This window comes from Haliotis rubra, unplaced genomic scaffold (assembly GCF_003918875.1).
Source record: "Haliotis rubra isolate DU_JTF1 unplaced genomic scaffold, ASM391887v1 Scf94, whole genome shotgun sequence".
Classification (NCBI taxonomy): domain Eukaryota; kingdom Metazoa; phylum Mollusca; class Gastropoda; order Lepetellida; family Haliotidae; genus Haliotis; species Haliotis rubra.
The window spans coordinates 1,829,566-1,855,188 of NW_025767679.1; the positions used below are offsets into that span (position 1 = coordinate 1,829,566).

The 25,623-nt window shown below is 38.5% G+C and overlaps 1 protein-coding gene across 1 annotated transcript in view; it reads right to left on the bottom strand.

Annotated features, from left to right (window-relative positions):
• LOC124264738 (la-related protein 4-like) overlaps positions 1-25,623 on the bottom strand; it is a 63,613-nt gene that overhangs the window by 35,071 nt on the left and 2,919 nt on the right. The window contains exons 2-3 of the mRNA XM_046699509.1: positions 24,072-24,173; positions 4,916-5,014 (exon numbers count right to left, since the gene is read on the bottom strand). Coding sequence (XP_046555465.1) covers positions 4,916-5,014; positions 24,072-24,173 — 201 coding nt within the window. The remainder of the gene's footprint in view (positions 1-4,915; positions 5,015-24,071; positions 24,174-25,623) is intronic.

Genomic DNA, 25,623 nt, shown 5'->3' on the forward strand with positions numbered 1-25,623 from the left:
CCCCAAGACATACCCATGCACTATCCATGGAGCAGAAAATGGTCTTGAACTGAATCCAAGAAAATTTGACTGTCCAGATTTCATCTAATCAAGTTCAATTGTACATTTCCATCAGCAAGCAAAAGCATTTTTATCAGTATGCAACAGGAACCAGCAGGAAGACAAAAATGTTAATAAACCTTTAAAATGAACCAAACCAGAGATAATCACATAGCATTGTTACTTGCTAATTAATTAGCCAAGCTTGAACAGTCAAGATGTTTTTCCTTGCAGCTGTGCAAGTCTGAATTAGTAATAAGTTCGCTCCCTTTGAGAAAACATGTTTAATGGAAGACATCAATTGTAAAAGTACTAGAACGGGTACTTTACTGAGAAAGTGTTATCCCAAATACAACATGCTCAAAATGTATTGTAGTAGTCTTGAAATTTAAAGACTGCTGGTTTGCAGGAACAGCCTCTTGCAAGCCGACATTAAGTGCAACTTCAGTATCTTGACAATTATCACAAGGTACCATCATGACATACATAATGTATTGGGCCTTGACCTATCCAGTTATTATCATGTGACAGTAGAACTGATCTGATGACAAAGCATGACAAGTATGTTTCTCTAATAACATTTTACTTTTAATTAATAAGTGCTGATACCTAAAAATTAAAAAGTCAGCTCAAAATTGTATTCAAATCTGACTGGAAATCATTACTACTATTAGTTCACATGTTCTGACATGGCAACTGTCATTTATTTGACAGATGACGATTACTATTTACACAACTACACCAACCATTGCCAACAGACACACAAGTTTTCAAATTGAGAATTTTGGTTACACAAGAATCAACATCTTTGAAACAACATTTTTTTAAAACACCTTTCTTATGTAGGATTCAAAATCAATGTCTTCGATAAATTTTGGGATAGGGAAGACAGTTCATGGTGCCAGATTCAGCACTATCCGAAATTAGAGCTGTTTATCGTTACATTTTGTCAGATCAATAATCGATCGATTATAATCGTTTGGACAGTCATTTCATAGTCAAATGCCTACATTAGCAAACTAACTTCCCGGGATGTTGTCAGCATGTGTCAATTGTTAACACTAGGAAGTTACGTACATTTGCAGCGTCTTTGGATCAAGTATCCTATCGTCTTACATTTCCAATCGTTATATGTTTTCTATCTGCCATTACAATTCCCGTTTATAGCGCGAAAATGCGAGAAAATCCATGAGAAGCGTCCCGAATGACGACAAGGCGATCCCCGCTATCGTTCTGACATCGATATGCTATGAATCAAGTTTCCATGCGCAGGCAACAGTATAAAAAAACGTCAAAAGAATAATTTTAATTCAGGGATCCTTAATGCAATATCTACCTCATAATCAAATGCACAAAAATCCTAAATCTTTACTCCAAAGATGCCATTAATGTTTCGTCTTAGTTGACATCCCACCTTACAAGATCACGCTACTAGTTGTGTGACCTCACTTTGTAGATTTATTTTCATGGCATGACATTTTTCAAATAACTTTTTGTTTATGTTGAAGGGTAAACAAAGACATTTCCTTAAGGTTGAAACACAAAATTTATTCTGTGAAGTATTTTAATTAAGCACTGTATCAAAAGTTCAAGAGAATTCATGAAACTGAAAATAGCTCTATTTTACCCCGCCTTGCGTAAGTCATGTGTTAGTATGCAAATGCAACTCAAGGAATTCCCTGTTTCAGCCAATTTGAAAGTAGCTAACCTGTAATACCTGGGTCGTATTGTGACGTTTTGCATGATTGGACGAATGAGTTTTGCACAGTTTGCTCATGAATATTAATTAATTTCTATAAACCACGATACAACTCGTAGTATATTAATAACGAAATAGGACAGCCCAATCTAAACATATCTAGCATTGCCATTGGCTGACGGGAGGCATGCGCACTTGTGTAGTACACAGCTTCCGTTTAAGAGGTAAACAAGCAATGACGACCAGACTATTCAGTATAAGAAAACATGACAAGGTAGAATAAAACGTTTTAATATATGTGCATCTAAATAATGATTATTTTCGATTATCGATCTGCAGTTTATTTGTAATCGACAATCGTTTATTTTGACTTAGATTGAACGATTAACCGATCCTACGATTACTCGCTCCAGCACTATCCGAAATAGTTTAGGATTCAGGATTCAGGATTCATCACCCAGTACACTTGACAAACATAGCACATGAACCTCTTTCAAGTGTCCGATGACACTTTATACAAATTGATTTTCTTCCCTCAGCTGATAATGAAACAATTATGATATACAAAAATCTTGTTGATATCCCTGTTTGAAGACCTATTTGTTCTCAGCATAAACTGTATTTGGCCATTGCATATCTTCCCAAAACACTCAATAGGCATATGAGTTGAGTTTTCCGTCGCATCGGCATTATATCAGCCATATAGTGACGATAGAAGGCATGAACCATAAAGATGGATGGGCGAGTGATGATTAGTAAAAGCCTCTCGTACTACATCACAACGACCCTTCATCAATCTGCGACACAATTATGCACCCTTTTTAACTCTTTCAACACCAGTCAACCAGAGGCATTTACTGCCATGACACCGAGTTCCCAGAGACTCTGAGGTCATAGATGAAGCTTATGTTTATCGATGAAAATATCAGCTCGTAAATCATTATTACTACTACATATCATACACCATTTGAAAGGTCTAATCCTATTGTTTATAAATATGAAAGTTATTTTTTATCATATTATTCAAGTAATACGACTACAACTTAAATAAGTTAATTTTTAATGAAAATGCACGCTTACACATTTATATGTCCAGATAAACCACGAACGAAGCAAAAAATGAGGCGATTTTTTTCCATTTGTAACATGTCATAATATGCCCTTACTTTTTTCTTTTATATTTTCATTTTTACGTAATCAGAAAATTATTATAAAAAGATTTCTGAATTAATATTTATGGTCGTCTATTTCCCGATATCTTTGGCTTTCCGCTCAGTAACGTGATACAACAGCGTGAAATACCTCCATTTTCGAAGCTTTGTTTGAATAACATGCTAGGCGATTCGTTCGAAAGCTCTGGACATTAACAATATCACTGTACCCTTGCCAAGAGTATTTTCACAGTTGTAAGAAGCGATTTTATAGGATAAAGATTGGTTTCTAATGACGCTTATTTGCCTCCGTCTGCTATAAGGATCGTGATTGGTCAAAATCAGACACGTGACCTAAGGCAGCCAATCAAATAACAGCAATGGATACTGTCGTCGTGAAACGAAAACCTGCAGGTTCAGACGAAAGTTTTGGGTAAAATCATGCTATTTTGAACGTGTTACGCAAAAAACACCACCTATGCGTATATTATGGAACTTAGTGGACATATCGTGCTAGGTTATGACCTGTGACAAGAAAGTTTAATGCATATATTTTAGCACTAAACATCATGTCCGAGTGTAAAGTTCGAAGCGACGAAAGCCGAGATGTCACTTGAATCACATTACACGATTGCACAATAAAGATTGAAATAGTAAGTTGTAACGTACATTTGACAACTTGTATGAGTACTGTTGTTGATTTTATTCTTCCATTTAATCAATTTGTGTAATTATTATCTCGAAACATCATTACTTTGCTCTTTGACAACTCTGATGTGGACCCGTGACCGAAGCATGTGTCCAAAAATCGTTTTTTTCAATAACATTGCGAAAAATAGTTTATAATTCTAATTCTGTCGATTATATATGGCCATTTGAAAGGTCATAAGTGTTTTCAGGCATTATGAAAAGTGATAGATTTGATAAATGAATCATCTGTTAGTTAGGTTCCTAAAATTATATATCATTTTGATGCGACTACTGCCTGGCCAGTTTCCGGCCTACGGTGTCTGGGCACTGGTGACATCTTGACCGGATTTCCGGCCTACGGTGTTGAATGGGTTAAGTTACATCACTGCATGTCAGCATGAAGAAGGGAGACCACACTGACTGACCGACAGAGGCAGACACGTACCAGGAGAATAGATCTGATGCTGGCAAACTAAGAATCATGAACATAATATGCATGAGATTCAACCCCATGTAAAGGGTTTCTGGCACGCCAAAAGGACAAAACCCTGCATAGTAAACTGCACTAGCTTACATATCGGACTGACCATGAGCTCTTAAGTAACATAATAATAGGCCATGCAAAGCATGGTTCACAGTATGGACAACACTCATCCTGTGACAGCAAATTCAACAAAAAAGACTAGTGGAAGTAAATGGGGTATTGCTCTGCAGTGTGTGATGAACAGCAGCTGCTCAGGCACAGCTTGGGCAGTGTCCAAGGACCAGGACCAAGTGATACATGGTGTATGCATAAATCTACACTAATGTCAGCTGACAGTTGGTCTTCCCAGGCGGTCCCACTGATGCATTCACATGTGAAAGTGGTGTTGTAACACTACATATTTGTACCCAATTTGCACCTGAATACAGGGATTGCTGTATGTGTTTAAACTTGGCGACTACTTTCATCACAACTGTTTAAGGGCCAAAGAGCATGTTTATTTCAAGGCTAATACAATACTTACGTGAGTGATTAAAGTGCTAAAGCTGCCCTGCACAGAATGTTAGCAATGTCATGACAGATTAAAGTGACAAACACTGTAGACAGTGACAACTTTGGTGAATTCCATGAGCACAGATGAGCAATATAACAGTTACCTATCAACATCATTGTTACAGCACCAGCCAAATATGTCACTGGCTAGACCACTCTGGTGACCACCCACTTGATAACTGATGAATCATTTAAAAGGCAAACTAAGTGCTGGGCAAGTAAAGAATCACTGGTGTCATGTAAAAGAGACAATAGTGTCATGTAAAAGAGGCAATAGTGTCATGTAAAAGAGGCACTGACCGGTGTGTTCAGTTGTGGTAACTCAGCTCCCCCGCTGTTTCCCCGGTCGGACGTCATGAGGGCAGCTGAGGTTTCGACGGACACTTCTTTATTTTCCACCTGTAACAAAAGAAGTAAGGGTTAAACACAAACATGTCAACAACCTCATTGCCAGTAAAGGAGAATTTACTATAATCACACTGAAGATAGAAATCAACCTGACAAATACACGTATGAAGACGAAGGTGGACAATTTCTCTGCAGCCAGGGTCATTGGAGGGACACATGGCAGATACTTAATGTTAGCAGCCTGGTAGGCCTAAAAATATGCTTAAACATGGCAACATCTGTAGATATGGGAAATAACATACATGCTTTCCAATACATGAACTCTAATTATCATAATAATTCTAAAAATAAAATATAGATACAAAAACATCTCACAATGATTTTATTATATCATTTTCAGAAAGCTGAATGTTTTCTTTGTCTAAAGCTAGAATATACACTTGTACCAGACAGATTAACCACCAATATCTGATTATGTTGTTTTTTATACCACTGACAATTTAAGTGGTTACTGTGTAAGTGGTCCAGATCCGATTATTTACAGACCGCCGCCATAAAGCTGGAATATTGTGTAGTGCAGCGTAAAAGTAAACTCACTCACTCACTCACTGTGTAAGTTTTGGATGATTCCGTCACACAGTATGTATATGTTAAGCATTGGTTACTCTTTCTACTGAAAGATGAGGCTTTACAAAACTGGCACCTTCACATAACACTGTTCTCTAAATGGAAGATGTATTCCTGGATAGAAAGAATTCAGAAAGTTACTTACGATTTCTTATCAAGTTAACAGACAAGAAATATCTTTACTCGTAAATTGTAATCATAGCTGTGGGAAGAGGCCCTGGTTACATTTCAGAACAACAGAGTTTTGTGTCAACTGGCAATACTTGATGAATACTAAAGGTATATGTCATTACTGATAAATAGAAGTTAATTCTTTCCACAATACATATTCAGTATCTTTTTCCTAATGCTCAGTATATCACCTGATTTGTATCACATGTTTAATGTATAAAATTGGCCAACACAAAAGCCCCTCGGACAAAAGTCCCCAAGGCAAAAATAACAAATGAGACAAAAAAAACAAATTATGTTTTCTCAAGGTGGTCTGAGTAGGAAGTTGGTCTGACTGACTGACTGAGTTTGGTTTTACGCCGCTTTTAGCAATATTCCAGCAACGTCACGGCTGGGACACCAGAAATGGGCTTCACACATTGTACCCATGTGGGGATTCGAACCCGGCTCTTTGGCGTGACGAGCCAACGCTTTAACCACTAGGCTACCCCGCCGCCCCGGTTGGTCTTGAGAAGGGTAATCAAGAAATTGGGGTTGAAAAGGATAAATTAAGACACTTTGCTGGAAATTGACCACCAGTGAAAATGGAAGATCTAAGAAATAACAAAGGTGGTGTCAAACTTAGCTTTGAGGGCTTTATGTACACTAAGAAGTACAAACTTGGACTCCACCAAAACAACTAAATAAAAATACCTTACTCCAAAAGAGACCTAACAAATAAAGTTAACAATATAATAATAAATAAATAATAGGAAAACATTATTGTAGGGATCTATTATACTATATTAAATTCCAAATCTCTATCACTCTTTACCTATTTCATATTTTTTACCTTTCTAATTCGGCCTCCCATTTAAAATTCCCTTAATACACAGTTGTTTTGGGGGTAATAACACCACTCTTTAAAAATTTCTATCTTTCTTACCCCTCATTTCTTAGTAAGTGTACTACCCCGTCGCCAAAATACCTTAGTTGTGCATGCAACGCTAAACAAAATAAATGACTAAGAAGAGTGTAAATAAGTCCATGAGTCCACGAGTGTTCATGTAAGAAAGCATTTGACTGTAATTGAAAGCTCAGTACCACATTGGAGGTAAGTTTCTGTATCTAAATAACTTAAACATATCTATATACTTTTTTCACATAATTATAAACACATAAAATATTCATATTAATTACCTTAATTATGTCTTTTATTTATAATATGCATGTAATATGTAATTAATTTTTAGATGGAGAACAATGTGACAAGTAGTGCTGCTCAGAAAATATGTGTTCAAATGCTATGTTGATTTTTTATATTAGAATGTAAATAAATCTTGTTAAATCTGAATTGTTTTCATATATATATATCCTTCGGGGCTTTTGTCTGTGGGGTTTCGGTCCTGCGGGGCTTTTGTCTGTGGGGTTTCGGTCCAGCGGGGCTTTTGTCAGGCAATCATTTATGCAGGCATCAAACTGACAATGTATTCTCTGTTAATGGAAATGGACAGATTTCGAAGAAGGGTCATCCTTTGGCACTTATAAGGACATTAAATTCGCAACATTAGGAATTTCAAAGACTTGTGTAAGAGATACAGGGCTCCTAGATTCCAATACTAAAAGAGCAAACCTCTTAATTGTCAACACTGCAAAATCTGAAAAAAAAAAAAAAAAAAAGTGCCAACTCCAATTATCATCAAGCTGTCATATTTTTTGGTTTCGTCCACAGGGATTGATTTCACTATATCCAAGCTGCACCAGTGAAGGTAACACATTCCTCCAAAATACATGTCAACTTCTTTGAGTGGCATTATAAAACTTGGGCAGTACAATGACATATTGTACAGATAACATTGCACCAATGAAGTAAAACAAATTGTTGTCTATAAAATTTGTCTATAAAATTTGTCATTAAAGTGCAAGGCAGCAGTTTTAATATATCATATTCCCTGTATTACATGTTTTTTCCTATCATGTGCATCAGGTGATCAATTACCAGAAGTATAGAATGTAAACAAGTCTCCTCACTCTGCTGATAATGAATTGTCTGCTGTCATAACACGATTCAACCAATATTATGATGGCGCAACCTGAGCAGTTCACATGGCTTCACCTGATGCACATTGTGCAAAATAGTTAAATCGAACCTATTCATTATTACCGTATATTACCGTCTATAAGTCGACCCCATAGATAAGCCGACCCCCAAACTTGACCCTTAAAATCAGTGTCAAAATGGTATGTTTCGTACATAAGACGACCCCCAGCGATGAGGTCCTAATGCGGCAAACAGACCACAGGCAACTGGCAGTTACCAATAATTATAACTTTGGTCCACATTATTCAAAGAATTCACAATCATATTGAGTCTACTCACGCTTCGAAATGAAGTGTAGTTGACAGAAAATGCATAATATATTTAGTTTCGCTAAATATCATACATATTGTAGCTAGAAGATAACATGTCAACAAACTGGCTTGCTTATTATCGCCTTGTTTTCCATGGACTGCTAGTTTACAGTAACATCGGTAAAAATGTGTGAATTTAAATGGCTTGCTTATTTTACCCATTCCATGTGCGTACAACTTACGTTCATGAGGGTCCGTATAACCTTAGTGTTGATTATATATTTTACATTTATAGTGCAAAACCTGTAATTAAAATAACAATGCTAGGATATATTTCTTTGGGTTAAATAATAGTACTCTGTATTATATTTTACTGATGACTGCGTCAGATTTCATCCCGTTATATTATTGTGCATGTTTGAACTTGCTCACTGGGAAACGTGTGCACAGCTTATTGCCATTTCCGGCTCAAATACACATGGTAATCTTATTCTTAATTTATAGAGCAAAACTAATTAAAATTACACAATGGAAGGATATATTTCTGTGGGTTAAATAATAGTATTCTGTATTATATTTTACTGATGACTGCGCCAGAATACATCCCGTTATATTATTGTGCATGTTTGAACTTGATCGCGGGGAAACGTGTGCACAGCTGATTGTACGATAAATGTCATAATAACTAATATGTAATGATATGTTGAAATAATGAAAAGGTACAGGTTAATATGTATTTTATTCATCATTCACAACATAAACGCTGTAATCGTGGCAAACATCCTGGCAGATGTACCGGTAACCTGTAACATCGTCCTGGCAGGGCACTGGCTAGCTAAAAAATATTTCATAGACAAGACGATCCCCTTCTACAGACATTTTTTTGGTCCTCAAAATTTGGCTTATAGACGGTAATATACGGTACATCACCAAATATCGCACTAAGTTTGTCTTTCGATTCTATCCTCCTTCCTCCTGGAATTGTGCAATGCCATCAGGCCTCGCATCTCTCCAGATGCATTTCAGCATCAAGATGGCCTGTATCAAGGACAGTATCAAGGACAGCATCAAGACGGCCTGTATCAAGGTCAGCATCAAGACGGCCTGTATCAAGGTCAGCATCAAGATGGCCTGTATCAAGGACAGTATCAAGGACAGCATCAAGATGGCCTGTATCAAGGTCAGCATCAAGATGGCCTGTATCAAGGTCAGCATCAAGACGGCCTGTATCAAGGTCAGCATCAAGACGGCCTGTATCAAGGACAGCATCAAGACGGCCTGTATCAAGGTCAGCATCAAGACGGCCTGTATCAAGGTCAGCATCAAGACGGCCTGCATCAAGGTCAGCATCAAGATGGCCTGTATCAAGGTCAGCATCAAGATGGCCTGTATCAAGGTCAGCATCAAGATGGCCTGTATCAAGGTCAGCATCAAGACGGCCTGTATCAAGGTCAGCATCAAGATGGCCTGTATCAAGGTCAGCATCAAGACGGCCTGCATCAAGGTCAGCATCAAGACGGCCTGTATCAAGGTCAGCATCAAGACGGCCTGTATCAAGGTCAGCATCAAGACGGCCTGTATCAAGACGGCCTGTATCAAGGTCAGCATCAAGAGGGCCTGTATCAAGGTCAGCATCAAGACGGCCTGTATCAAGGTCAGCATCAAGACGGCCTGTATCAAGGTCAGCATCAAGACGGCCTGTATCAAGGTCAGCATCAAGATGGCCTGTATCAAGGTCAGCATCAAGACGGCCTGTATCAAGGTCAGCATCAAGACGGCCTGTATCAAGGTCAGCATCAAGATGGCCTGTATCAAGGTCAGCATCAAGACGGCCTGTATCAAGGTCAGCATCAAGACGGCCTGTATCAAGGTCAGCATCAAGACGGCCTGTATCAAGGACAGCATCAAGATGGCCTGTATCAAGGACAGCATCAAGGCGGCCTGTATCAAGGTCAGCATCAAGGCGACCTGTATCAAGGACAGCATCAAGGCGGCCTGTATCAAGGTCAGCATCAAGGCGGCCTGTATCAAGGTCAGCATCAAGATGGCCTGTATCAAGGTCAGCATCAAGACGTCCTGTATCAAGGTCAGCATCAAGACGTCCTGTATCAAGGTCAGCATCAAGATGGCCTGTATCAAGGACAGCATCAAGATGGCCTGTATCAAGGTCAGCATCAAGACGGCCTGTATCAAGGTCAGCATCAAGACGGCCTGTATCAAGGTCAGCATCAAGACGGCCTGTATCAAGGTCAGCATCAAGACGGCCTGTATCAAGGACAGCATCAAGATGGCCTGTATCAAGGACAGCATCAAGACGGCCTGTATCAAGGTCAGCATCAAGACGGCCTGTATCAAGGTCAGCATCAAGAGGGCCTGTATCAAGGTCAGCATCAAGGTCAGCATCAAGACGGCCTGTATCAAGGACAGCATCAAGACGGCCTGTATCAAGGTCAGCATCAAGACGGCCTGTATCAAGGTCAGCATCAAGACGGCCTGTATCAAGGTCAGCATCAAGACGACCTGTATCAAGGTCAGCATCAAGATGGCCTGTATCAAGGTCAGCATCATGATGCTGTATCAACATCATTCAGATTATCAGGCCCAGCTATATGAAATCTGGTATCAAAATATGCTACATGACTGCCCTTATTGCGGTCAGCTACATGACAGCATGTATCGAGGCCAGCAGCATTAATCGAGTTCAGCAGCATAGCAGCATGTATTGAGGTCAGTATCGAGGTCAGCAGCAAGACAGCATGTATCGAGGTCAGCAGCAAGACAGCATGTATCGAGGTCAGCAGCAAGACAGCATGTATCGAGGTCAGCAGCGAGACAGCATGTATCGAGGTCAGCAGCAAGACAGCATGTATCGAGGTCAGCAGCGAGACAGCATGTATCGAGGTCAGCAGCGAGACAGCATGTATCGAGGTCAGCAGCGAGACAGCATGTATCGAGGTCAGCAGCGAGACAGCATGTAACGAGGTCAGCAGCGAGACAACATGTATCGAGGTCAGCAGCGAGACAGCATGTATCGAGGTCAGCAGCGAGACAGCATGTATCGAGGTCAGCAGTAAGACAGGGTGTACTAAGGTGAGGTGAGGTGAAATTGGGTTTAACGTCGTGCTTGAGAATATTTCGCTCATATGACGACGTGTATGCGCGGCTGCTTGTACTAGCCCAGACTGAAGCTGGTTTGATAGTGCTAGCCAACTGAGATACCATGCCGCAGTGAAGCATGAATACCCCACTCAGACACATAATACTGACTCCAAGTCGACCAGTCCTTGTTGTATCCATAAGTGCCGAGCGCCCGAGCAGGGACCAATAAGTACCATATTCTAACGTCTTTTGGTATGACGCTGTGTACCAAGATCAGCAGCATGACACCATGTATCAAGGTCAGCCGTATGACAGCATGTATTGAGGTTAGCTCCATGACAGCATGCATCAAGATCAGCAGTCGGACCACATGTATCGAGGTCAGCCATATGACAGCATGCATCAACGTCAGCCTTATGACAGCATGCATCAACGTCAGCCATATGACAGCATGCATCAACGTCAGCCATATGACAGCATGCATAAACTTCAGCCATATGACAGCATGCATCAACGTCAGCCATATGACAGCATGCATCAACGTCAGCCATATGACAGCATGCATCAACGTCAGCCATATGACAGCATGCATCAACGTCAGCCATATGACAGCATGCATCAACGTCAGCCATATGACAGCATGCATCAACGTCAGCCATATGACAGCATGTATCAAATTCAGCAGCCTGGCAGCATGCATCGAGGTCAACATTATACAGATTTGTATCAAAGTCAGCAGTAAGACAGCGTGCCGTGTATCGAGGTCAGCAGAAAGACTGTGTATCGAGGTCTACTAGTAGTAAACAGCTTGTATCGAGGTCAGCAGTAAGACTGTATCGAGGTCAGCAGTAAGAACAGTGTATCGAGGTCAGCAGTAAGAACAGTGTATCGAGGTCAGCAGTAAGACAGCATGTAGGAGGTCAGCAGTAAGACAGCATGTAGGTCAGCAGTAAGACAGCATGTAGGAGGTCAGCAGTAAGACAGCATGTAGGAGGTCAGCAGTAAGACAGCATGTATGAGGTCAGCAGTAAGACAGCATGTATGAGGTCAGCAGTAAGCCTGTGTATCAAGGTCAGCAGTAAGACAGCTAGACTAACAACTAGTCTCTGAAAAGAATATATTTTACAGAAAAAAGTTCATGGTGAAAAAAAATCAAATATAATGAAAAGGAGCGCTGAGACTTTCTTCGTTTTCAGAAATCTTACATTTTCTAGACTTGCGTGGTCTTTCTTGGATATATTTGCTTCTGGGTCTGTATGACAGACTATGAGACAGCGTGTATCAAGGTCAGCAGTAAGACTATATCGAAGTCAGCAGTAAGAACAGTGTGTATCGTGATCAGCAGTAAGAACAGTGTGTATCAAGGGGTCAGCTATATGACAGCATGTATCAAGGTCAACATAAAGATTTGTATCAAGGTCAGCATTTTGACAGTCTGTATTAGAGTGTTATAGATATGATGGCCTATGTCAAGGTCAGCAACATGACTGTCCACATATAGGTTCTCAGTATGACAGAATGTATCAAGATCTTCATTATATAGAATGTTAGGTCAGCATCAAGGTCAGCAATATGATGGCTTGCATCAAAATAAGCAATACCATAGGCAACAAATTATGCATTATGGCCTTATGTCTGCATCAAAGCAAGCATTATGACGTCCTGCATGAAGGTAAGCAATATGACAGCTAAGGGATGGTACACAGCACAACCAACTGAAGCATCTTCTACTTCAGGTCCGCGTATGGGTCTTTACAAGGCAAAGAATAAAAAAAGAATCAACTAATTATTATAAGCAATCAGGATTACATTAAAAGCACTTTTCGCAGCTGAACAGAAATTTTGTATCTGAATAAATTTGATGAATAAATAATTGATGTAATTTGACAGTCATGTCCTTCATTGACATTCCAAAAGGTAATCCTCCAGAATGCAGATGTCCGGAGAAAAGGTCTTCGGACTGATTTGGAAATTTATAAGTTTCAGGTTCAGTCCAAACTTAGATAAACATTGGTAGTGGCTGATCTCAACCGAAAGACAGATTCATCCATTCATAGGAAATTGCAACAGTCCGGATACAAACTTGCCTGTCCGGTTTTCAACAATAAACTGAAAGTACACATGTAAGTACCGGTAGTTTAACATGAATATCATAATACCATAAACACCTCAAAATGACGACCAGAGAACCTGTCTGATATTATGAAATATTTACTATTAGGGGTAAAAATATCTACCAGACCACCGGACCGTCCGAAATGAAAATAAACCTTTCCGGACGGTCGGGAAGGCGGGAATTTTAAAAGCTGCATATATCTTGATCATACTTGTGACTAACGTTTTGAATGCTATATTTAGTATACCATGTTCATTTAGGGTCCAAATTCAATGGTTGCCAGTGGACTTGAACCGATTCCTTTGCCTGAGCATCTCATGACAGACTGACTGACTGACTGACTGACTGACTGACCAAGTATGGTTTTATGCTGTTTTTAGCAATATTTCAGCAATATCCGGGCGGGGGACACCAGAAATGGGCTTCACAAACTGTACCCATGTGGGGAATCGAACCTGGGACTTCAGCGTGACGAGTGAACACTTTAACCACTACGCTACCCCACCACCCCTCTCATGTTAGAATTCAGGCAAGTTGGGCATTTTAAACATCAGTTCAAAACTACATTGTCTAATCCATTATAATTACTGTAATTCAAAATTGGAAAGGAAAATAAAAACAAGAGTCATCAGAAGATGACATATCCCCCCGGCCCCCACATCTTTGAAAGAACAAATCATCTCACAGTTACTTAAAGTCCAGCTTGATTTTAGACTAAGTGCAAATCGTTTCCATGGAAATCATGAAAAAAATAAATGACAAAAATCTGCAAATAGCAAAAGGCACCACTTTGGGATCTGCCTCACATATCTGCCAAGTTTTGCTGAAAGATATTAAGAAGTTTTCGCGTTGTGCTCCGGAAACAAAACCCATCCCTTCCTTTTTGAGACTAAGTTGAATCATTTCCATGGAAACCGAGAAAATAATAAATCACAAATATCTGCAAATAGCAAAAGGCATCACTTAAATATCTGCCTCACATATCTGCCAAGTTTTGCTGAAAGATATAGAGAGGTTTTTGAGTTGTGCTCTGGAAACGAAGCCCACCCCTCACTTTTGGGATTAAGTCTGAATCGTTTCCATGGAAACCGGGAAAAATAAAAATGCCAAAAATCTGCAAATAGCAAAAGGCACAACTTTAGGATCTGTTTGATATATCTATCAAGTTTTGTTGAAAAATATAATACGGTTTTTGAGTTGTGCTCCGGAAACGAAAGCAATCCTTACTTTTTGAGACTAAGTCCAAAATGTTTCCATGGAAACCACTAATACATGAAATGAGGCTTACTGTGAAATGACAAAATCAATGGTCTCCACCCAGGTTATGAATTATGTAGGAGTAATCCATATTCAGAAACAGATACTAACAACCAACCCATCCTCTTTTCTGCACTTTACTAGGTAAGTTGCAATGCCATGTTGAAGTCAACATTTCATCAGCAGTTTGTAATGCTGCCATAACAATAGACTGCCATCCTTACAGTCTCATGATTTATTAATAACTGTTTCTACGAGTATGCATAAAGATCAATACAATTTCGATGTAATATCATTTTTCATCAAGGGATTAACAACACAGTCAAATGGAACAAGATCACAATCGAGTACTGACATGATCAAATTAAGGCCAAACATAACTTCTTTCTGGCTTGAGATTTTCTTTCTGGACCAATATGGCAAGAGAAAACTGGACTGGTCTGGATCAATGGTAATATTGGAGAAACAAACCACAATGCAGGCCTTTAGTTTTGAAAAAGGCACTCTTGTTGAAGTCAACATGTGTTATTTTCCCCCCATAAGAGTCCTGATTTGGACTTTGTCTTAGGCCACAGACAATCAGCATGATTAGGGAGGTAAAAGGACAAATAAATGTCAAAATAAACTTGATGAAAGAATCTCAACTGACACCTGAAGATAATAACAAAATACATTTTCCATAAATATAAATTACGACTCGACAAAGCAAGAGGCACTAAAACATTAAGCAAAATCAGTAAGCTGCCGGTTTAGGTTTACTGTGGAAAGGAAAATATATAAATATGAATGAATGTAAGCAAATTCTCCATTTATCATTCTGGAGTTTTTATTTGACATCACTGTTTCAAGCTAGTCTGTAAACAATCAAGCTGACCTGATACTCTGATTATCAACATCACAAATATCAATATCCACAAAGCCGCCACCTTGATTTGACAACCATTGGTCATAGCAAAGTAATACTCTGGAACACAAACATATTCTCAATCATGCACCCTATCTAGTGTCGATGTCTCATTCCTCAGAAATTATCCACAAGAATATTAGAGTGTAGGTTTGTTTTTGATTATATTGGTTTTAAGACAACATTCACTATGTGCCCTTGTGTCAAAAACTTAGAAGCTTCAAAGCTGACTGGTTGACAAAGTTCACCTGATGTGACCTCCCTGTAGGCGTTTTCAGATCTTCACGCAGGGGGTTATCATAGTAAAGGAGGGAACACATACATAAATGGAATCACTCATAATTTGCCACAATTAATATACATATACGTTTCTATTAGCTCCTGTAAAGGAATTCCAAAAAAAGCAAAATATAAAAGGTTACGAACAAACGAGGGCAATCATTCATCCTGGAAGGTGCACAATCAACATTCAAGATGCCAGCACCTAACTGGGTATAGAAGTCAGACTCATGGTTTCTTCATGTTCTCCATCTACCAGATATGTGGAAGATAAATTTCACCAAGATTTTGAATATACAATGTAACCTGAAACATTTATAAAACCAAATAGTGAAAAGAAAACAGTCCTCTATCAAAAACCCTATTAAATCTACTTGCCCTAAGAATACCTTCACTGTTACAGACAAACTGAAACCAGCAAGCAATTTGCATCTTAGAAATCTGGAGTATTGTTCATTAAATGATGAAAAGATGCTGAAACCATCATCACTCCATTTCCACGGAAAATGTAGGTAAAAACTAAACTGTGCTTATGTCTTACTGGCCTTGTATATGTCAGTTGCCTTAGACATCTTAGTGCGGCTCAGATACAGAGCCAATGTGGTCAGCAGGCAGCAGCAGCAGCAACACCATAGGAACTGGAAGTAATCATACAAATGCAACCAGTGGTATCCCGATATGAGGCATCAGTTGTTGAGTAACACACCAGCTCATCAATAATACCACTGACCAGTCTCATTGCAAGTGACTGCCCATGGGCTGTAATACGACTGTATCCAGTGCTGGTCTGTTGAGACATGTCGACATCTGGAGAGCTGGTCAGCCAACTAATCCAGCTGGCCTCAGTAGTCAAGGGAGATTACCTCAAGACTGTACTGTTCATAGCTGGAGGAATTAGGAGGCTATTGTGCTGTTTCATGCGTACAGCCTCCAGCATTTATGCCCTTAGACATTTCACAAGATTAAGATGTTAGAGGATTATGAAAACAATTTTTAATCAATATTCAAAGGATATAGACTAACAAATCTCCATGAACCATTACCTAACAACAGGAGTCACATAACACTTAATTATGATAAATGCAAAACATTGCCTGGTAATGTGAAAGCATGTATTTCAAAATGGAACTCCATACAATGAAGATCATAAGGACAGCAATGCGACAGTTGTCAGGACTACAACAGCTCAAAGGCCATCACAGTTTCTCTCAGTCTGCTTGTTGGGGTCAACTGTCTAGGCTGTCATTATGGTGGAAGTAATGAATTAGCAAGACATGACATTCATACTTATCACTGTTTACAGGTTGTGACCCACATATGAAGGATGCATTAAAATATACGCCATCATACCATTGGGCCAAAGGCAATAACTGGCATTCCGATTACAAGGATTTCAAAATAATACTTAAAGCTCTGCATCAAAATCTTTGTTGTCTGCTTTTGGTAATTGTGACCTGTCAAGGAATCACATCCAACATAATAAAGGTTTTATTTTTCTCAATTGCATTGTGTGGTGCATATTAAGCAGGCAATATTAATCCAGAACATATGGTTACATAATTCTCCAGTTTGTCAGTCAAGGTCTTCAGTTTTCTTTCCACTGTTCTTCAGCATAATTAGTGCTATATTTCAAGTGATAAGCACCACGTTTCACGAGGCAAACCAAGCCAAACCAATGCATTGAGCAATGCATAAATATTATGCAATGTAAGCAAGAAAGGTGATCTCTGTTCAGAACACATCTCTGATTCTTAGAATTGCAAGATGATCCAACACAGAAATGTGAGCAGTTTGAAACCAATAGAAAAACATTCAACATTACGTGGTGGCTATACACTCCATTACTCTACAAAATTGCTGTTCTGACAGAAACAAAGTTCTACATACACAGTTTGCTGGAACATAAAGGTTGGTTCAGCCTCCCAGACAACTTCATTCTGATGTTTCTAACCTCTCATTGTGACAGCCACATTTATTAAAATGAGTCGTTCAACTGCCATAGAAGTATTGGGATAAACTGTATGTGGTTGCATTGCAGAGTGCATGCACTGTAACAGCAATATACATTAAGAAACTTCTTAGATATATACTTAGATGATTTTAAGTCAATGGACATTCCAGGTAATAATGGTAAGGCTCAGGATGACCTAGTTTTCCTTGACAACGACAAGTGATGATAAACTGCAGGGGCAAAGTTTAACTGGACTAAAATCAAGTTAAAAATCTCCTTGACAGATGTCATACACCTGCGGCACAAGATCACAAAAACACCACTTTACAGCAAGTCTATATTTGCTATTAACACGCAACAGGAATCCCTGGTTTACCAAACAATTTGCATAATGTTCCCTGGCCAAGATGGAAACTTATGCAAAGATATGAGAACTATTTACCTTATTAGAAATCAGAAGTATGGCTTTAGCTTTACACTTATATGTAAATAAACATGCTTCAGTGCTTAATTATACAAATGTTAGTTTTCTAACATGGCCTCAAAGATATATGCTTGATAGCACTTCATATCATATAAAGCTGATTTAAGCAATGAAAATTAAAATTCCTCATGGCAAACATTTCCTACTGAACTTTGAATTACAAATCATGTAACTAATAATTCTGAAAACCCATTGCTCGAGATCAGCCACTTCTCAATACAAGATAAAATTTGAACAAGGCTGACTGATATCACTGACAGCGACGCCAAACTTCAGTTGAACAACAATTAATAATGATTATTCTTGACAAAAATACAAGACCTGTATCCAACTTCAACTTCAACTTTCCTATTAACCATTAAGCAAATCTAAAAACAATCCATTAAATTATTGTAAATTCATTGGTTCAACACAAATTTTGTTAGGGACTTTGCAAGTTATTGGCTGAACAAAAATGTCCGAATGGATTGATGGAATTCCTTGATGTACCTATATATCCCCCAACCTGTTCAGGTCAGGGGCATGAAAATCATTAAGATAGTCTAAGTATGTGTTAAAACTAAAAACAATTACTTAAACCTATCTCCAAACAGGACTGCGCGGTACTACCGGTATACTGGAATATCGCAATACGCCTTTCAAAAGATACGCAATGGGTTTTTTTCTAAGAACCGGTATATTGGGTAACGAAGAATCGGGTATTGGGTAAAATCTGAAGCTTAGTGATTATCTCTATGGTTATTGTGAAAGTCTACAGACTTTTATTCACACTGAAGTTTTCCATTGAAATTAATTGACAATTCAACATAATTTACATATAAACAAATTATAAAAAAAATAAATACAATCCCTCAAAATCAAATCTAAATTCAATATTTCTGTTATCACAACCATAACATTTATTATAGAGCTTTAATATGAAGAAAATAGACTCTACATGTACAATCAATGTCAATCACTGAAGCACCCAATATATCGCAATACCGGTACCAGAATCGAAATATAGTGTAATAAAATTTATTTGCCTATACACGACCCTATCTCCAAATGCTTATTACGACGATTCACAGTATCGAAATATTGTACAATAGTTCTGAAATAGGTCGTTGTCTGCAATAATTTCAACATTATCTAACTAGCTCAAAAATTAGGCCAAATAAAAAAAATGTTGTGGTTCCGATTACACCTCTTAAAAATTTAGGGTAGGTAGGTAGGTAGGAATTCTTTCTTTTTTACATTTTTATAAGAAGTAAAGTATGAACTAATAACACTTTTTCATCAATGTGTAATTGTTTATACAAACAAGCTTGCGGCCATCATGTCTACTTTCTCTATCAGAATAACCGTTGTGCATTGGTGACGGGCAAAAACAATGGAATCTGAAAGCTTATTTTATGCATACCTCATAAAAAAACTAGGGTCGGCACAAGAATTCAAGAGTCGGTCGGGTACTCGGAATCACATTTTTTTAGACCTTAGATCAGGTTCAGCAAACCAGGTTACAGATCACAGGGGCATCTATCTACGGCAGTAAGATATAGACACAGAAATACAGAAACAACTGAGTGCCAAGTGACAACTGTGGAGTCACTAATCAGTAGTGACCTGTCTGAAATGTTTAACCACCCGAGCCACCTGTACAGACATACAAGCTACACACTGGAGCTGGGGACAAGGACAGTATCACAATCTTGAATCTTTACAAAATTGCCTGATAACAAATGATGTTCAGAACTGCAACTAAAACACTCTAATCATAATCATATTGCACCTGTTCCTCTACTATAATCCTGACAATTATTAGCTTGAACAGCAAAATTATCGGCATCATGAAAGGTCTATAAGTCAATCATCTATCTTGTCATATTCACATGAGATGACAACACCGACAGAGCATCCAGACCAAATTACCAGATGGGAAAACAGATACCTCTCCCTTGACTTTTTGATGTATCATTATTCCAATAAAACTTTTGTCAAAATGTTTCTCCAGGTTAGTCATTGAGTCGTAACAGATCTTTGACAATCCATGTGTTTCTCTACCAACATGATACTTCCTTGAAGAAATAACTGTACCATCACATTCCTACATTAATCTGGCATTGGGCCAACCCGTTACGTCCCAGTAAACAAATGGTAAATACAAGCACTCACCAAAATGTGCACCCTCTCATTCCAAGACATGCTCATTACAGGGAAATAAAGCAAGTAACACAAATAAAGAAGTCTTGGATCTCATAGAAAGTTGTTTAATGTGTTTTGTGGGTCCAGTTATAGTAAACACATGAGGCTTAAATAAGAAAGATTAAAGTGTGAGTGAGTTTAGTTATACGCTGCATTCAGCAATATTCCAGCAATATCACACTGGGGGACAGGTCTTTGGCGTGACGAGTGAACGTTTTAACCACAAGGCTACCCCCAGCACACCTTAGGAAATATTAAAACAAACAGTTTACAGCTGAATCCAAAAGACACAATACAACCTTTGCCCTGACAGGTGATGCATGAACAATAAGTGTTTTCACTGGACACAGATAAAGCAATAATCCACATATAACTGTACTTTCCTGCATTACAGATCATTTATATAACCTGCGAGTACCAATAATTGTCATGATTATGCCAGTATAAGTGCCCTTTCATTGGAATTGTATGCGACAAGATCTACTTTTAATGTATGTTTTTAAGTATGGTATACTGTGTTATACGTACTTTCAAGTCAAGCAAAATCTGCATGTGCCAATAATTATAACAAAACGTTAGAAAGTGTTTTTAACATAACCCTGGAAAAAAGCTCAGCATGGCTTTATACTTCAACAAGACATAACAGGGTTTTGACTCGTGATTTCTACACTTATCTCTGTTTACAAGCACACAATGAAGTATATACACTGAAATCAAAATTTTTGTAACTAACTCTATAGTGAGTATGGTTTTACGCCACTATTAGAAATGGGCTTCACAAATTGAATCGAACCCGGGCCTTTGAGCGAATGCTTTAACCACTTGGCTACCCTACTGCCACAACTATCTGTGTAAGTTACATAGCTACAATTTTCTCCTGCTTATGTATCACATGATTCTATGTTTGGGACCATCTGGAGTATGGGATTTTCTAAATTTTCAGCAGAAACGCATGTATGTCCAAAAGATAAGTGGAAATTCAGGATATAGTCATCACATACTAAATTATCAAGGGTTGGGAACTATTGTATGTTTGTTGCTCAACACCACATTCACCAATATTCCAGCTCAATGATAGTGGTAATATGATCAAATCCAGTATTGACAATCCAGTGATTGACACCATGAGCAATAATATACTCAGCATGAATCAACCAAGCTTGACAATCCAACCTGTTAGTCGTTTCTTACAACAAGCATGGACTGCTTCTCAGCAATCAGTTCTCCGTGGGATCTTCTCCTGTTGGTGGACTACTAACACCATGCATATGAACTTGGTAAAGAGGTAAAGAGAAGAGTTCTTCTAATGCTTTTTACTTGATCAATATCTTTAGTAGTCAGGGCATTATTTTAATATGGTATACTGGATCCTCAAACTCAATAGGACCTGCAAGTCCAGTGAGGTGCTACTTCCGGTACTAAGCTGGTTCCCGGCCCATTTTGCGTGCACAAACTTGCGATATGCAGCTTACTTCCGGTACCAGATTTCCGGTGACAAGCGTATAGTCAAGAATCAATTCTTGTTTCAAATTGCGCAACCGCCAAATATGACTTTACCATACCTGACCAAGTGTACAACCATGCTTAGCTTTCACAGCTGTTGACAGTCGTAATAGTTGGGGATGGTTAGATTGGAAATTTGGTACTCCTGCAAGGATTATCAGTTCTTTACTGACAACCATGAGACCATTCGAAAAGGTATGAAACGTTGTTTGTTACCGGAAATACTAAGGTCTCGCGAAGTGCAGTGACCTACTTGCGGGCTCTATTAGGACTGAATTATTATCACATGACCATGGCTTAAGAAATGGGCATAACTAAGGGACGAGACTCTGTACACATGATCTGTGGCATCTACATCTATTAAATTTAAAGCTGCAACAAATACTCTATGCGGTGAATACAGTATGTTTTACAAAGATGTTTTAATGAATATGAATATATATTCATGAATACTTTACGTTTAATTAACATCAAGGATTAAAACGATGCTTTGCAGTGATCAGCCAGTTGATTAAAGATAATTAACTAAAGGTAACTACCAAAGTTTCACGGACAACTTCCTGTACATATTCACTCGTGTTTCAAACCAATGATCAATCATGCAAAATTAACCAATTTTCAAAACCAGTTCTCAATTCTTATATTTTTAACCACACACATATTTCAGTGTTATAACTGGTACCACCATTTTAAGTCAAAAATTTGTTCACTCAATGTGAGTCTATACACTTGTTATAAGGTTAATATCCACTGGAGGGTATCTGTCAAACTGTATATTTGATAGAAGCGTCTATGATTCCTGTATCCCTGGTACCCAGAGTATCCATGCATCCAAGTAGAATCACACTGGCTTCATTCCTGCTACCACTGTGGTGTACAGTTATATAAAACCATCCTTATACAAGGGACATCACAAGGAAAACAACATCTGTTCAACAACAAAACGAGAAATCATACAGAAATAAGACATTCACTTGCTAGAAGATACATCCAACTTATTAGAGTCCAACTGTTGAATTAACATGCATTAGTAGATAACTTGTATTCCTATCAATCAGTGAGTGCCTGCACTGTAACTATGGAGTCATGCTGATTTCTTGTCATTAAAGAATACATCACAGGACTCACCATTGGTCCAGTTGGTCTTGTGGGTACCCTACTCAGTATCCTTCCCAGCCCTAATTTGGATACAGGTATACTGTGTGTCTGAACTGAAGGATCAACATGAAAGGATCCATATAACATTTATTTCAATAAATGTGTTAATACCTATTGCAAAAAATTCACTGACGTTATATGAAAAAAGCTAAACTTTAAAGGTTATTTTAAGTTATTTAGTAATGAATAAAACAAGTCAATTGCAATCCTAACTGCAAAACAGGTTGAATATTATTTCAAAGAAGCCTTTGAATATTCAGATTTAAACACCAAAATTTTCTTTCACAATGAATCTTCGCTATGACCTTTCAGCTGCTTCCTTGGAGACAGACAGCATTAGACACTTAGGAGGAAATTTCAATTTGTGCAATCATCAAGATTTTGAGGAAGTGATTTGCATATGTTGATTTGTGTATATATGGCTCGTCTAGAATATAAAACAGTTCATAACATAACTACTACATAGATATGTCATTTGGCTTGCCTATCTATCACCACATCGAGTACCACTGACCAATTTCACTTCAAATTTAGGGTTACTACAATATAACTCGAACGAACAAGCACCAAACACTGGAGGCCGCCATGTTGGATTCTATATAAAGCATGTTAGCCATTTAGGGTGTCACTGGGACGCACTTGGTCTTCTAGAAATACACATCTTGAACTCTAGAACAGTAAATATTACATCAACAATATTCATAATAGCCACCTGTGCACTCCTTATGTATCTCACAAGTTCATAAATGCTGCAATATTGGACAAATATCACGGTACTTTTTCTGCATTAGGCCACATACTGATGAGACTACGCCTGCCTGCATGTTAGTTAGCTATGACTGAAAAGTAGCTACAATACATGTATGACAATGTTTTGTCAGCTTCTAGACGATATATGACAATTGGAATTTCAAGTTTATTGTGTAATTGGTGTTTAACTTTAGACGATATGTGCCAGTTTTTATCGCACACGTGACTGCGGTTGTATCGCCGCATATAACATGGCGTCCAGACTCAACACGCTTCCAAGCATATTTCACTCACCTTCTGAAGTGACCTTCCCTGGAATAAATAAAGATATTTTCCAGCAAATGTTGAGTTGGGACACTTCCGCGAATCTAACAATATCGAAATTTCGATAGCTAACTATATATATAATGGCGAAATGCTATTAAATGGGTAGCTAGAGCCAGCTTGATCTGCCACTGAGTGATGTGTAGACTCAGTCACATGGCCTCGCATATCCAACATGGCAACCGAGATTATCCCCTAATCAGTCAAGTTGGGTTACTTTTATTTCAAAATTTGAAATGGGCCCTAAAATCATTTATACAAATTATGAGCACTTTTTATTATCAAAAAATATTGTTTTTCAATTTTATGCTTCCGTGCGAAAAATTACATATGTCGGATGGATCCACTCTGTTGGCGCGCGTGATGCGGTCTAGGGCGAATCACTTACAGCTTGATAGCGCTCCGCGAAATGAGGTTTTGCATTCATGAACATTGTTTGGTTTCGTTTTAATTTCAAACGAACAGTTTTTAAAATATCCCGAGTTATTGAAGTAGAATTTCATTTCGGGCCACGTTTATATGCTTGTGTTTAAACTGTCACATTAAACAATGCAATGTGTTGTTATCGGAGAAAGGCGCACCGACTCTGGCCTTTTATGGTTTGGGGGTGTTCTCGCTCGTCCTAAATTTCAATGAAACAAACTGACATCCGAAGTCCTGATTTCGTCACATATTAACCTTTTATAATGAAACTGGAAGTAAGGTGGGTGCATTATTATCACTGTCTCCTATTAACTAACATGATCAGTCGGGATCGTAAGCCTGAAACAACCCGCGCGAAGCATAACGCTTTCTAGTTAACCCCTCAAGGTCAGGTCAAGTTGGGTCACATATCTCAGGGGGCGGGACCGGCAGCACAACGTGGATAGGTGATACGTTGCAATGATGCAATAGGTTATTCGTGGGGTTTATTCATGGCTTCATCCAATATTTTTCACCGAAACCAGAATCCGATTACATCAGTGGGATACATATGTCTGGCATCGAAGGAACAAAATTAAACGTGCCGTTTTCTTTCAGCCTTTATAATAATATTCAGTATTTAGAATTATTTTATTCAGAAAATAGATAATTGTGCACCCGTTTATGCAGGAAAACATAACTGAACCCCAAAACACAAAATGATATCCTGATGTCCAAAACAAATTACAACATTTTCTTCATTTTGATGCTGAATTCGGCCCGACAATGTTCAAGTCTGCTGCCCTGGAATATATAAGTGACGTTTAAAACTATGTTCGGACAACCTTTGGTATTTGTTGAAATTGTTGACCGAGACAAGAGGTAAATATGTATTATGCAATGGCATGCAAGGAGAGACATTGTCGCAAAGTGAAGGTCAGCACTAATCTCCATTTCACAGCTAATGTGACAGTGGCATGGTGGGTTAGATATGGTGAGGGGATAGTTGAGTTGTTTTATTGCCGTTTTGGGTGAGTGAGTGAGTTTAGTTTTACGCCGCCTTTAGCAATATTCCAGCTATATGGCGGCGGTATGTAAATAATCAAGTATGGACCAGATA